Source organism: Coregonus clupeaformis, chromosome 12, assembly GCF_020615455.1.
Source record: "Coregonus clupeaformis isolate EN_2021a chromosome 12, ASM2061545v1, whole genome shotgun sequence".
NCBI classification, from domain to species: Eukaryota; Metazoa; Chordata; class Actinopteri; order Salmoniformes; family Salmonidae; genus Coregonus; species Coregonus clupeaformis.
Window position 1 is genome coordinate 49818314 of NC_059203.1, and position 15933 is coordinate 49834246.

The 15933-nt window shown below is 41.3% G+C and overlaps 1 protein-coding gene and 1 long non-coding RNA gene across 2 annotated transcripts; one reads left to right on the forward strand and one right to left on the reverse strand.

Annotated features, from left to right (window-relative positions):
• Positions 1-1687: 1687 nt before the first annotated feature.
• On the reverse strand, positions 1688-8775 carry LOC121578713. The gene is made up of 6 exons (XM_041893099.2): positions 8691-8775; positions 7591-8242; positions 4102-4206; positions 3342-3403; positions 2760-3038; positions 1688-2478 (listed from the first exon to the last, which is right to left on the reverse strand). The coding sequence occupies exons 2-6, from the start codon at positions 8231-8233 to the stop codon at positions 2431-2433; spliced, it is 1137 nt and encodes a 378-aa protein (XP_041749033.1). The 5' UTR covers positions 8234-8242; positions 8691-8775; the 3' UTR covers positions 1688-2430.
• Positions 8776-13355: 4580 nt separating this feature from the next.
• Positions 13356-14853, forward strand: LOC121578714. The gene is made up of 3 exons (XR_006002817.1): positions 13356-13471; positions 14511-14650; positions 14816-14853. It is a non-coding gene; the product is annotated as an uncharacterized LOC121578714 (long non-coding RNA).
• Positions 14854-15933: the final 1080 nt, after the last annotated feature.

Below are 15933 nucleotides of genomic sequence, written 5' to 3' on the forward strand. Positions count from 1 at the left end.
GGGTAAAAAGTACAAAAAATCTAAAACAAATTAATCAATCAATCAATCAATCAATTTTATTTTATATAGCCCTTCTTACATCAGCTAATATCTCGAAGTGCTGTACAGAAACCCAGCCTAAAACCCCAAACAGCTAGTAATGCAGGTGTAGAAGCACGGTGGCTAGGAAAAACTCCCTAGAAAGGCGAAAGCCTAGGAAGAAACCTAGAGAGGAACCAGGCTATGAGGGGTGGCCAGTCCTCTTCTGGCTGTGCCGGGTGGAGATTATAACAGAACCATGCCAAGATGTTCAAAAATGTTCATAAGTGACAAGCATGGTCAAATAATAATCAGGAATAAATCTCAGTTGGCTTTTCATAGCCGATCATTAAGAGTTGAAAACAGCAGGTCTGGGACAGGTAGGGGTTCCATAACCGCAGGCAGAACAGTTGAAACTGGAATAGCAGCAAGGCCAGGCGGACTGGGGACAGCAAGGAGTCACCACGGCCGGTAGTCCCGACGTATGGTCCTAGGGCTCAGGTCTCTCAGTTGGCTTTTCATAGCCGATCATTAAAGAGTTGAAAACAGCAGGTCTGGGACAGGTAGGGGTTTCGTAGCCGCAGGCAGAACAGTTGAAACTGGAATAGCAGCAAAGCAGTTTAATAAAACTGCTTCTCCAATCGAAATCCCCGATCACACTTGTTGTTGTAGGCGATGTGATGGCGACATTGGCAAGCTAAGCTCATGCGTACAAACACGTCATCGGCTCTAATGGTCATCTCGCACCGAACTACGCAAGTGCAGGCCATCCATTCAAAGGCACTCCTTCGATATAAAGTAGTTTTTGACACAAATGAAAACGTGTTCGTCACTTTCACGAGGTTGGAGTAATAACATGTTTAATTACTTAAGACATTGACTCGAATCTAGGTTGTGCCTTTAGATTTTGAGAAAATTAACAACTAAGGAATAATTTTTCACTTCTCTCATTGACTTCTCAAACCCCAAACCCCAGCCTGGTCTGTTTCGCAAGCATTCCCAGAAGTCTCACGATGTTGCGCCTCTGGGTTTAGAAACTCTGTGCTCAAATGTTTGTCAGGGAATGTCTGTTAAAGAGCGCCTGCCCCTAAAAAAACAACTAATCCCTTTGAAAACGGCCCATCAATATGAGTCAGAAACATTTATTCTAGTGTCAAAATTGACTAAAAAGTGTAAATAGGATAATTTTGGTCATAAAATCAGTCATCTAAAATGGAGTTTGGGACCTCAGTGCATCACAATGACCACGTTTACATGCGCACCAATATCCCGTTATTATTCGGGATACTTAAGTATTCTGTTTTTGAGTAGACACATGCAGTATATAAATTGCTAATTTTTCATTAGTAGTTCTTCCTTTGACTGAAAAAAACAACAGAAAAACTGATGAAACTAAAGATTGTGCTGAGATGTCAATAACAAAAAAGTGTAAATACAAGTATGGTGCAAAGTTCATGTAATTACTAGTGCACTGTCTGTAATAAAGCCCTTTTGTGGGGAAAACTCATTCCGATTGACTGGGCCTGGCTCCCCAGTGGGTGGGCCTGGCTCCCAAGTGGGTGGGCCTATACCCTCCCAGGCCCAACTATGGCTGTGCCCCTGTCCAGTCGTGAAATCCATAGATTAGGGCCTAATGAATTTATTTCAATTGACTGATTTCCTTATATGAACTGTCACTCAGTAAAATCGTTGAAATTGTTGCATGTTGCATTTATATTTTTGTTTAGTATAATTATACTTCCTAGAAATATTGCTACATAAAGTTATTTTCAATAGCTTGCTTTTCTTATTCTTTCAGGTGAAAGGTACAGGGGTCATAAGTACAATTTCCAGAAACAAGGCACTACCGTAGCACTCATTCTACTAATCAACTCATCATCAAACCTTTGATTAGTGGAATCAGGTGTGTAGAGCTAGGGCAAAAACCTTTGTGTCCCAAGAACCAGGATTAAGAAACGGTGCTGTAACTGTAGAGGAATAACCTATGTACCTGTACCTTGTAGCAGGGTAGTTAGTAAAGGCAGTTACAGTACATAGTACTTACCACTAATGGTAAAATGTATGCATACATGATTAGTCGCTTTGGCATATATTATAATTCAGGTAAATAAATACAGATTGCACCGAAAGTGGTAAGAACTCCATATTGCATATCCATGACTTACTAACCTGTAAACATAGTAATTACACAGATTACCCTAGTGTAGATTTACTGGTACAAGGCCTACTATAAGTGTTGTGTGTGATGTTCCCTTCATGACTTGCCTCTGGGTTTCATTTTAAGTAATCTATTTTAAGTAATCTATTCCATTTGTGTCACAAGGAATCGAGGAGCACTCCATGTGCTTTTATACCACCAAGAATGTTCGGTTTCCCCTGCAGTGGTTAGTCTTATTTGCCTGTGACGGTGTATCAATGATTAGGATCATCATATTTATGCAACGTCTGATCTGGATTAACCTGAAAAGCAACATAAATGTCATTAGAAACATATTTGGTCTTCCTTGAGTCACCTGGTGACAGCACTGTGGTTACAGGTCATGTAGAGTCTGGTTGGGTACAAAACATGTTTTAACTTAAGAAAACAGAAGGCTGGCTCTGGCCTCTGGTGTTGTTACGTGTGTCACAGCAGTACCCCCACAATCCCTTCTGACCTCTCTAGTTTGGTTTATTTGCACATAATTACATTCATTTGAATAGAAGAGAAAAAAAGGTCTGACTCTCGCCTCTGGTGTTGTTACCTGTGTCTGTGTGAAGCGGTTCTCTAAGTAGCGGTGGCCCATGCCCATGATGTGGCCTTTGGAATGCCTGGAGAGACAGGCCACCCTGGCTGTGAAGTCCAGAGTGAAGGCAAGCTTGACCAGCTCCGGGGCGTTGACGGGCCCAGGCCCAGCAGTGTGTCGTGTCTGGCGGCTCTGGCCTGTAGGGGTCTCTGTCTCCACGTACGTATCAGCTAACTGCTGGAAGGTGCTGTAGGACAGCTTCTGGAAGAATGAGCTCAAGCTGGGGTTCTCCTTCAGCTATGGAGAGAGGACATACTTTCATGACCATAGAATATAATTCGTTATTATCCATTAGGAAATAGCAAGTTTAGACTCAAATCCAGACCTGTTTTGTGCTAACGTTCCACTCATTGTAGTCTGTGTAATTTACCAAACATGTTTGGCATATGTCAGATTACAAGAAGTGGAATGCTAGCACAATCAGACTGGTACCCAGGCTATAGCAAGCTATCCTAAATGTGAAAGATGCATTGAGTGTCAAAGAAAGACTGTGTTAAGTTTCTCAAATGCAATCTTTTTTTGTAGGTTTTAAACATAAACCTTGTTATCAATGATGTCTCCTTGCTGCTTCATCAGAACAATGATCCTTTTGATGACTTCCTCTGGAAGAAATGGATAGAAAACATACAGTAGGTAAACATACAGGTAACTGCCAAAATAAAGAAAACATCAAATGTCTTAATAGGGTGTTGGGCCACCACGAGCCAGAACAGCTTCAATGCACCTTGGCATAGATTCTACAAGTGTCTGGAACTCTATTGAAAGGAAGCGACAACATTCTTCAATGAGAAATTCCATCATTTGGTGTTTTGTTGATGGTGGTGGAAAACGCTGTCTCAGGCGCCGCTCCAGAATCTCCCATAAGTGTTCAATTGGGTTGAGATCTGGTGACTGAAACAGCCATGGAATATGGTTTACATTGTTTTCATGCTCATCAACATTCAGTGACCACTCGTGCCCTGTGGATGGGGGCATTGTCATCCTAGCCATGGTAGCCAAAATAATGGCCTGCCCAGCATTTTTATGCATGACCCTAAGCATGATGTGATGTTAATTGCTTAATTAACTCAGCAACCACACCTGCGTGGAAGCACCTGCTTTCAATATACTTTGTATCCCTCATTTACTCAAGTAGTTCCATTATTTTGGCAGTTACCTGTAGTAACTCTACATTAGACAGTTGTGCTGTATCACATGAACTTTACAGCTTTATATATCAAATGTGTATGTTGCTATAGAATGTGTCATTTTTATTATGAATAGATAAGACATCAATACACATGAGAACATTGATACTTACCATCTGTAAGAGCTGTGTCTGTCTCTTTTACCTCATGCACAATCTTCTCCAGCTCTTCTGAAACTTTCTCATAGTACGAGTCAGTAGGCCAAACACTCAAAACCGCTGTAAAAAGTAACAAGAATGGTCATTGTCTTTGCAGTCTTTTTTCATGCAATAACTGTCTAATAACTGGACTACCAACTAGTGCCCAAGTCAACTAGGGTCCAATTTCCCCAAAACATTATTAAATCGAGTCCAAGTCCACGCCCGCATTGAAATCTATTTAGCATAATAAAAAAAAAACATCAAAATCAGTCTGTTTAAATTAGAGATATCTATCTCAATCCACCACATCCGTCGATGTCGGCCTTACGCATTTGCGGTGGAAGGTTGCAGAGCTACAGTGGTGTTTGTCAGACCAGGAGACATCCTGAAAATTGGTCTTCTCACGAAAGCGTCTGAAGCGTCCAAACTGTTTGACCTAATATGACATCTCTATGGAAAGATGAGACTCTACGACCCACACAAGCGTCATGGGACCCTTCTGATCTGCCAAATTCTGTCTGGAATGTCCAAACAGTGTGGGCTACACACTAATATGTAAATAATTTTTTTTATATACACTACCGTTCAAAAGTTTGGGGTCACTTTCCTTGTTTTCGAAAGAAAAGCAATTTATTTTCTCCATAAAAATAACATAAAATTGATCAGAAATACAGTGTAGACATTGTTAATGTTGGAAATGGCTATTGTAGCTGGAAATGGCTGATTTTTAATGTACGAGATCTTCAGTTTATTGGCAATTTCTCACATAGAATAGCCTTCATTTCTCAGAACAAGAATAGACTGACGAGTTTCAGAAGAAAGTTATTTGTTTCTGGCCATTTTGATTCTGTAATCGAACCCACAATTGCTAATGCTCCAGATACTCAACTAGTCTCAAGAAAGCCAGTTTTATTGCTTCTTTAAATCAGCACAACAGTTTTCAGCTGTGCTAACATCATTGCAAAAGGGTTTTCTAATGATCAATTAGCCTTTTAAAATGATAAACTTGGATTAGCAAACACAACGTGCCATTAGAACACAGGACTGATGGTCGCTGATAATGGGCTTCTGTACGCCTATGTAGATATTCAATAAAAAATTAGCCGTTTCCAGCTACAATAGCCATTTACAACATTAACAATGTCTACACTGTATTTCTGATCAATTTGATGTTATTTTAATGGACAAAAAATGTGCTTTACTTTCGAAAACAAGGACATTTCTAAGTGACCCCAAACTTTTGAACGGTAGTGTACAATGAGAGTGAGATACAGAATAACAACAAAAAAATCCAGACAAACGCATGTCAAAAATGTTATAAATTGATTTGCATTTTAATGAGGGAAATAAGTATTTGACCCCTCTCAATCAGAAAGATTTCTGGCTCTCAGGTGTCTTTTATACAGGTAACGAGCTGAGATTAGGAGCACACTCTTAAAGGGAGTGCTCCTAATCTCAGTTTGTTACCTGTATAAAAGACACCTGTCCACAGAAGCAATCAATCAATCAGATTCCAAACTCTCCACCCTGGCCAAGACCAAAGAGCTCTCCAAGGATGTCAGGGACAAGATTGTAGACCTACACAAGGCTGGAATGGGCTACAAGACCATCGCCAAGCAGCTTGGTGAGAAAGTGACAACAGTTGGTGCGAATATTCGCAAATGGAAGAAACACAAAAGAACTGTCAATCTCCCTCGGCCTGGGTCTCCATTCAAGATCTCACCTCGTGGAGTTCTAATGATCAAGAGAACGGTGAAGAATCAGCCCAGAACTACACGGGAGGATCTTGTCAATGATCTCAAGGCAGCTGGGACCATAGTCACCAAGAAAACAATTGGTAACACACTATGCCATGAAGGACTGAAATCCTGCAGCGCCCGCAAGGTCCCCCTGCTCAAGAAAGCACATATATAGGCCCGTGTGAAGTTTGCCAATGAACATCTGAATGATTCAGAGGAGAACTGGGTGAAAGTGTTGTGGTCAGATGAGACCAAAATCAAGCTCTTTGGCATCAACTCAACTCGCCGTGTTTGGAGGAGGAGGAATGCTGCCTATGACCCCAAGAACACCAACCCAACCGTCAGACATGGAGGTGGAAACATTATGCTTTGGGGGTGTTTTTCTGCTAAGGGGACAGGACAACTTCACCTCATCAAAGGGACGATGGACCGTCAAATCTTGGGTGAGAACCTCCATCCCTCAGCCAGGGCATTGAAAATGGGTCGTGGATGGGTATTCCAGCATGACAATGACCCAAAACACACGGCCAAGGCAACAACGGAATGGCTCAAGAAGAAGCACATTAAGGTCCTGGAATGACCTAGCCAGTCTCCAGACCTTAATCCCATAGAAAATCTGTGGAGGGAGCTGAAGGTTGGAGTTGCCAAACGTCAGCCTCAAAACCTTAATGACTTGGAGAAGATCTGCAAAGAGGAGTGGGACAAAATCCCTCCTGAGATGTGTGCAAACCTGGTGGCCAACTACAAGAAACGTCTGACCTCTGTAATTGCCAACAAGGGTTTTGCCACCAAGTACTAAGTCATGTTTTGCAGAGGGGTCAAATACTTATTTCCCTCATTAAAATGCAAATCAATTGATAACATTTTTGACATGCGTTTTTCTGGATTTTGTTGTTGTTATTCTGTCTCTCACTGTTCAAATAAACCTACCATTAAAATTATAGACTGATCATGTCTTTGTCAGTGGGCAAACGTACAAAATCAGCAGGGGATCAAATACTTTTTTCCCTCACTGTATATATACTTTTTTATACCTACAGGGGTCCTAGAATTCAAAAATCAAATAGCAAAATTATCCATGGTATGACCATCTTAATACAATTCCATATGTTAGCTTACCCCCCACCCCACAAAGTTGTCTATTCAATAGCTACCAAAAAGTAAAGTTAACGTTCATCATAAATATCAATAGTTGATTCTTCTGCCTATTGTATCTCTGTTTACAGGTCTATATTTCCAAAATGCTTTAAGATATCCTAATACTATTTGTTTGTGTATGTAGGGCAGACAATTGACTACTTTTTTAGCAATATCAGAGCTTGCAATATTGGGTTACATGAGTTTATGTGGCCCCACCCCCCTCCAGCCAGGCATTATTCTGCACTGTTTGAGTTAAGGGGGTGTGTCACAATATCTATCAATGTAACCACTTTTGCAGTAAAATATTTGTATATAACCATCAACTTCATATATGGGAAACCTTAGAGATATGGAAAAACATGGTTGTACTTTGTTATACCCCGGCTAGGGGTATCTCAAAAACGAAAGCCCATTTTGAGGATTGACCATTAGCCTAATAGGCCAACCTGGATTGAGGAGTTTTAAGCTAAAATGATTGCAAATCCACAAAATCTTATGTTTGAACAAAAGGACAATAATAAGAAAACATGCAATACAGTGTGTGATAATAATTACTTAGGGTGCCATGTCCTCTCAAACCTACATTCAACTCCAGTAATGTCAGTGGTGTTGGCCCTGTCCCGAGCCGATGGTCTCTTTACAGACCCTCTGTGGCTGTCAATCTTGCTTTTTCTCAGGGATAGTGTCCTCATGGAGCTCCTTCGCCTTATGGATTTCTTTTTCTGCAAGGTTCCTCGTGACAGTCCATCTTTCTCTGTGCCAGACTCCTGCTCATCTTTCTTGTCACTCCCCTTCGCCGAGAAGAAACCCAGGAAACCTTTCCAGAGAGAAGTCTTTTTGCTCTTCTTCTTGCCCTTTTTAGACTTATTCTCCAGTTCAGTAGACGTCTCATTCTCAGCAATGTCAGCAGGCCCAGGGTTTTCTACTCGAGGCACATTTGGTATAGCAACTTCCTCGTCAGGTGGTGTGCTACTGGCAATACCCACGTCAGGTGTGCTGGGCTCCAAGGTGATCAAGGTGTCTCTAGAATGCCGGCGGACTCTTCTGTGTTTCTCTGACAGAGTCACCCACTTCTGAGGCTTTGTTGGTGACCTCTGGTTCTCACGTGTCCCGTCATTTAAACTGATGCTGCGCTTCACATACACCTCCAAGAGGCGACAAGTGTCCTTGTGGCCAATAGATAGCAGCTGGGCGTTTTTGGGCATGGCCTTTTCTGTAACCTCCATGACTGATACCTACAATAGATAATGCAAATGATTTGTTTTTTTCATTACTGTAAAGATGACTAGATTCATGAATGTTCTTCATTCAACATTATGAGATGTCACAATTGCAGAATTGTCTTGGATGTTGTTCTGGTTGGTGTGGTTTCACTTTTAATGCTCAGCTTAAAGTAAAGTCTGCATGATTGAAATTGTTCATTTAAAGTTTCATAAATTCATTAACTTTGTAGCCAACAGAAATCCGGCTACACCCACGATTAGCACAACACTGGGTCCGAATACTGTAAATTCAATAACATTCATAACAGTTCTCTGGTCATAGTATTTTACGCAATATTGATCTGACTTCTTCCTGAACAGTAGGCTATTCACCAGTGCCATTACCCCTTTCAAAATGCAATTGCCTATGTTAATATGTCAGTCGACAACATGAAATAATAGAATATCGTAGGCTACTCACCTTTTTACGAACTGTCTGTCTAGCTTTTCCTTCCCGTTAAATGTGTTGATTCCGACGTGTTGTCTTGGTGAGATATAGGTCCTTGCAATACGGGATCCTTGGGGCGTCCAACTCTGACGTCACCCCAATGAAGTTGAAATTTAAAATGGTTAAGGTAAGTGTTAAGGTTAGGGCAGCGTTTCCCAAACTCGGTCCTCCACGTTTTGTTTTTTGCCCTAACACTACACAGCTGATTCAAATGATCAAAGCTTGATGATTAGTTGATTATTTGAATCATCTGGGTAGTGCTAGGGCAAAAACCAAAACGTGGTCCCCTTGGGGGACCGAGTTTGGGGAAACCCTGGGTTAGGGTTAGGATAATGGTAAAGTAGGGGTTAAGGTTAGGATTAGGGTTTAGGGTAGGGACGTCTCAAGGATTCCGCATAGCATTAACCATGAGATATATCCATACCTAAAAATGATCTAATTTCACACCCAAATTTGGACCAATTATTTATACACTAGAATACAAATAGGGGGCGCTGTGTTGAAGCCACCATGAGTCCATCTTGGCACTCCCCCACCGTTGTAAAAAATATTTTGGAAGCCATATACATGCATTTATTAATGTCTTAATTCGTTTTTGCCACGTTTATTCTATGCATACTTTTAAATTATACTGTGTGAGCTAAACATCATATATATTTTTACAAAAAATTTTAAAAGTATATATATATTTTAGATTACTAATGTTACTGTCCCCACTACAACAACAAATACTTAAATACATGTAATTTTGTCCTTTAAATATTTAATTGAAATACTGTAGAATTCCAGTCATTCCTATAGAGGACTGCTCCTACTGGGAAGTGCCAATATGGTGGCTTCAAAACCTCTCAATTGCCAATATATAGCATCAAAATCCAGGGTTTATATACATAATTGGTTTGGACATGTAACCCAATATTGCAAGCTCTGATATTGCAAAACATGTGGAATACAAGTTGTCAATTGTCTGCCCTACATACACAAACAAACAGCATTAGGATATCTTAAATCATGTTGGAAATATAGACCTGTAAACACACAGACACAATAGGCGGAAATATCAACTATTAATATTTATGATTAATGTAAACTTCACTTTTTGGTAGCCGTTCAATAGACAACTTTTTAATTCAAATGTGCTCTCATTCAGTGCTGTACGGTCCTGCCTGACAAAAATACATACATTATCCTCTAAAAGTCGTTGGGGGTTCTACTAAGCTAACATATGGAATTGTTTTAAGATGGTCATAGCATGGATCATTTAGCTATTCATTTGGAATTTTAGGACCCCTTTAGGTATAAAAAATAAAAAGAAATATATATATTTAATAAAATATTGAATTTGGGCTTTACTACTATAACCCATAGAAACACATTGAATAACACATTCATAAATGGGAAAGAATACAGTCAAAATCATAAGGAATAAGGTTTTGAAGTATCTGTCCTATATCTAGGACATATAAGAAAGCTCAGGAAATATTTGTGTTTTTTTTGGACACATATTTAACCCCTTATTTTTGTTGGCAAAAACTACCTCCATATTTCCATTCATTTGTATCGGTTACCTTCAGACGAGTCCTGTGACAGTTATGGAGGTCATAGAGCAAAACGGAGAAAACCATCTTGTTCGTGAGAGTCTCATCTTTCCATAGAGAGGTCATATTAGTTTGAATGCTACAGACATTTTCGTGAGAAGACAATCAGCAATTGGATCATCAGTGATTTGATCGTTTCTAACCAATCAGAGTATCAAAGCCAATGCCGAATTTTCAAACCGCCGCTTTACCCACGTGTGTTCTGGCTCTGACCTAACCCATTGGTTTCTGGACCAATCAGATGGCCCTGAATGTGTTCGCATTCAGTGAAGGGTCAGGGAGGTCACGTACTACGTAGACTCATTGCAGAGAATAAACTAACGTCCGTAGGCGTGGCATTTGGCCGAAGCAAGGAGTCTGGGTAGCCAGGCAATGCTGTATTGTCCTGCCTGAGAAAAATGGATACAGTCACACATTCTTTTTTAATGTTGTGGCTATTGTAATCAGCTATAAGGCAAGTGGGCTCAGACACTGAAAACTGTCATTTTTTCCAGTCAAAGGTTCCGCTGTGGATTTGATATATTTAGCCCCTACTCTTGCAATTACACAAGGGCCCCACCTAGATTTGACTCTAAATCCAATATGGAGTCCAAAATCCAATATGGCTGCCACATTACCATTAAATGGTAGTTTAATTACCTGTATATGTACCAGTGGAGGCTCCTCAGAGGAGGAACGGGAGGACCATCCTCCTCAGTGAAATTTCATAAAAATAAAAATAGTGAAACACTAAAAATATAAATATATTCATATGTCACCAAATAATTGATTAAAACATTATTTTGCAATGAAGGTCTATAGTAACTTCAACAGCACTCTCTGGGGTTACATTCATGGCGGGATGTAAATGTAAAATGTTCTTTGTCTAAAATAAATCACTGCACAAAAATAAATCACTGCATTTGACTCACACAGTCACTTACTCACCTCGTCCACTGTGTGTGTGCCTCTCTGTGACATAAGCTAAACATCTAGCTGGCTAGCTCATCATGTCTCAGTCTAAACTGTACACTCAAAAATACAGAAAGGAGTGGGAATCAAACCCTGAATTCAAAGGCTGGTTGAAGCCGTTTATTGGAGATGATACACGGGCATACTGCCTGTATTGTAAGGCTGATTTCTACGCCAAACTTAGTGATGTAAAAAAACACATGACAACTCAAAAACATACTCAAAAGGCAAAGCCTTATAACAGTTCCACCCAAAACAAGCTGCCATTTATGGTTAAAATAATTGACTCTGCAAAAAAGGCTGAGGCCACCATGGCATTAGCTATCGCTGAACACTGTTCCATGCTGGCATGTGATCACATTGGAGAAGCATGTAGAGCTGCTTTCTCAGACTCCACTGCTGCTACCCACTTCAAAATGCACAGGACAAAGTGCACATAAATGTTTAATGGTGTTCTAGCACCATACTTTCTGAAAAAGTAGGTTGCAGATGTCGGTGACCAGCGTTTCAGCCTCCTCCTTGATGAGTCCACGGATGAAGTGTTTCTAAGTACCTGGGGGTTGTGATAAGGTACTTTAGTGACACCAAGCAGACAATTGTATCAACATTTCTGGGGCTTGTTGAGTTAGAGGGAGGAGATGCCAAATCTATAGCCCGTGCTGTTCTGGCTTTCCTCGAGAAGTGTTGTTTTAAAAAAGAGAAACTCCTGGGGATATGGACTGACAATGCCTCTGTTATGACGGGGATTAACAATGGGGTCCATAAAGTGCTGAAGGAGGAGTATAGCCTCAAATATCTGGTTCTTATTCGCTGTGTGTGCCACTCTCTGCAGCTTGCTGTAAGTCATACTTCCAATGACACCATCCCCCGTAGTGTGGAGTACTTGGTACGAGAGACTTATAACTGGTTTTCAGTGTCTCCAAAGCGCAGGGAGGCCTACAAGGCCATATATGAGACCATCAACGGTGGGGAGAAACCTTTACAGATAACCATGGTGTGTGCCACACGTTGGCTCGCCATTGAACCCGCGGTTTCACGGATTTTGGACCAGTGGGAGGAGCTTAGGCAGCATTTCGCAGTCACCAAGTCCAGTGAACACTGCTACATGGCTGAGGTTTTATACTCCATGTACAGTGATCCTCAAAACATATTGTATCTGACTTTTTTGAAGTCAGTGCTGGGTGGGATACAGTTGGCCATCAAGGCTTTTGAGGGAGAGCAAGAAGATCATCTTAAGCTATTTGACAGCTTGGTTAGCCTGATCAAGTCTGTGAGCAGCAGGATGCTGAATCTACTGGCAAATGTTGATGTACTCAAAGGGCCAATAGATGGATACATCAATCCCAAACCGTACCTTGTTTACCTTTTTGAGTCAAAGGCAGCTGAGCTCCACCTTGCGCCTGAGGATGAAAACAATGTCCAAAAGTGGTGTGTAGCCTTCACCATCTCCCTCACTAATGAGTTGAGGGTGAGACTGCCGGACAACATCGAAGCATTGCAGTACATGTCAGTTCTCAGTGTGGAGGACACTCTAAAGCCCTGGAGAAATAGAAAAAATAGCCAAGCTCCTTGCCTACTCCCCTGCAGAGATAGACAAGATTGTCCAGTAATGGCGTGCCATCCATCTTAGTAAATGGAATGAGACAAAAAACACACTGGGCTTCTGGAGTGAGATTTGGAAGTTCAGGGATGCAGCCGATATCAACCCGTTTCAAGAACTTGCTATGGCTGCTGTGTCTGTGTTGTCCTTGCCACACTCGAATGCTGAAGTCGAGAGAGTATTCAGCCAGATGAGTGCGGTAAAAAGCAAACTTAGAAATCGGATGTCCTTGCAGACCCATAACTCCATCCTGTACATTCGATATGCACTGAAGCTGTCTGGTGAGGCTTGCTATGAGCACCAGCTGCCTGATAATGTTTTGCAGCTTTTTGGCACATCAGCTGCTTACTCATTTAAGTCAGCTCCCTCAGTTGCTGAACCTGCCATAGAGAGCCTTGACCAAAATGACGATGACCCACTCTTTCTGTGACAAAGGTCTGCGTATTCAAACTGCGCAACACAACGAGGAAGTAAGAAGAAACAGGGATGTTCTCAAGCGCCTTATCAACACCACTGCATTTTTGGGCATGCAATAATTGGCTTTTAGAGGGCACGACGAGAGGGAAAGTTCTGCTAAAAAGTGCAACTACAAGGAGCTTGCAGAGGTAATTGCACGTTACGATGCTTTACTTGCTGAACATATGGAAATTTTTTGTGTCTTTTCTGGGATGTCGAAATCAATTCAGAATGATTTGATAGCTTCCATCGCATCATCCATTACAAGTTAGATTAAAGAAAGAGGTTGATGCATTATTTAGCAAAGATGATAACACATAATCACTCCGGACAGACACAAGCAAAAACTCATTACATAAATCTTGCAGCAACCTAGGCTACACCTAAACATTAGAGATCTGACATGCTGTATGGGATGAAAATGAGAAAATGTTTCAGTCTGATCAACTGTAGGCTACTAATAAGAGCAGCTGCATACAGCCTATGTGCGCTGTCCATTTGGTCAGGGTAACTAATTGGTAACGTTATGTATTTATTTATAGTAGTGTTGACAGATGTGAGTTAATTTTTTATAAGGCCTACAGTTGCATTGGCCTGCATGATGCAAACATGCATAAAGCAAGCTCAGCCTGTGAGTTCTATTGTCTATCAGTTGTTGTCTCTGTCTCTGGGTAGAGGAAACCCCCCTCCTAATCTAGTCTAAATATAAGTCATATGAACAAGTATAAGGTTGCTGCAGTATGACAGGGTTTTCATCCCCCAAGGGCCAGCCGTTTTTCCAGTTTTTTTATAACCATGTGAACTGATTAGGAAAAACTGGGCCCATCATAGCCCTTATAAAACCTTTTTATAACTGATTAATCACTGTCATACCTTATAGGGTCCAGAGTCTGGTTAGGTTAACAGATAAGGAAAAACTCCGGCCCCAGCGGGTAAAAATTGCCCACCCACTCTGGAACCTATGGTGCCACCAGTCTGCTTGCAGTTGTCAGTTATCGTCAGGTATATGGATGATCAGGGATTTATTCAGAAACGTTTCTTGGGCTACTTTGATGTGGGCGAGATGCGCAGTCTGTGTTTGACTTTGTGAATTTTGAGATGTCTGAGTTTAACTTCATGGAGAAACTTGTAGTTCAAACCTGCGATGGCACAGCTGTAATGGAATGTATCTGCTATTTGTATTTACAGCTAAGTCCCCTCCTGTTCTCTGATTTAAGAGGTGATGACCACTCCACTACCAATGTCAACTCTCTCCTGACATGAACTGAAGCCAAGTCTCATGTGCCCGGTCATCCACTGGCACATTGAATGTTTCCTTTCCAAGCACTGTGAGTACCCCTATCAATTTTCTCTCATTACTGTAGTCAATCACATACACAAACACAATCACATTATTACACATCAATGATTTTACTCCTTGCTTGGACTAACTCATTCTTAGCTCTTTTGTCTAACTATTTAGTGTGTTGTGTTATTGTTTATTGTCTTCCCAGTCAAATCCTGTCCTGCACTGAAGTCAAGCCTCTGAACACCTCAACTCATGCCTCATACCCTCATTCAATCACTGCTGTGATCCCTTCCCAACACTGTGTAAGTAGCCCTCTCTTTCCCATTCCCCATAATATTGTACTATAAATGTCTTTATTAAATGCTTTAGGTTAAAATAATTAGTCTTTGACGATTTTTGAAACACATTTTGTCATCTCCGTGCGTTCCGCGCCTATACCATGGGTCTCCCATCCTCAATTTTTCAAGTCACCAGCCTCCACTGATATGTACATGTTTTAAATTAGACATTTTTCAGATTTGTGTACTGTACTTATGACCTGTACTCTATTTTTGTGTACTTCAACTATGTTACGAATCCAATATGCCCACCATATACACTCAAACACCTTTGTCTGGATATATAAAAAGGCAGCAGACTGCTTGGCATGGCAACACCAAGTATTCCAAGTCACAAGCATCTTTTAGGATCAATGAGGCAACTGGGAGGCTCCAACGAAAGGAAAGAGAATCCAACCCTGGACTCTGACACCATCTCTCTAGCTCTACAACTTGCCCCTACTGTGGTATAACTTGCCCCTCCAGGAATGGGCTTTTATGTCACCTCCTCATCATTTAGAAGTGAGCTTTGATTCGTTGCTAGTCCAATACGTCTGCCTGAATCAGGCCTGGAACTTTATGATTAAGCCCTATTTGGATGGAATAGGTTTTACTGGGGGAGCTCAGGTAATGTAATTATGTGCACGAGCACAAATTACCACATCCTGTCATGCCTGTGTTGCCTGTTTTCTGTTCTGGAGTCTGTTTCCTGAGGTTCCTGAACGCACCCTGTCTGGTTGCCAGGCGACGAAGCTAGGCGGGAGATCTCTCTATTACCCGCACCTGCATCTCATCAGCTATCTGCACACCTGGTCCTGATCATCACCTCTCCACTTCATAAGCTCTGACCTGACATCCATTCCCTGCCGGATCGTTAGCCATGAACAGTATGTTGTGTCAGCGTATCAGCCTCAAGTTTACTAGAGTTAATTTAGTTGTTTTGTACTTTTTGCTTGCCGTGTACTCACCTCCGTTTACTCTGTCTACAGTCATTCTCCCGGAACAT

Bases quoted from the DNA above. Each gene is read 5' to 3' on its own strand.
- LOC121578713 (XM_041893099.2), bottom strand. From the start codon at position 8,233: ATGGAGGTTACAGAAAAGGCCATGCCCAAAAACGCCCAGCTGCTATCT. The intron at 4,207-7,590 runs GTAGGTTTGAGA...TACTTTTTACAG, and splicing joins TGACATTACTGGAGTTGAAT to CGGTTTTGAGTGTTTGGCCT. The intron at 3,039-3,341 runs GTTTATGTTTAA...CTCTCTCCATAG, and splicing joins GAGACATCATTGATAACAAG to CTGAAGGAGAACCCCAGCTT.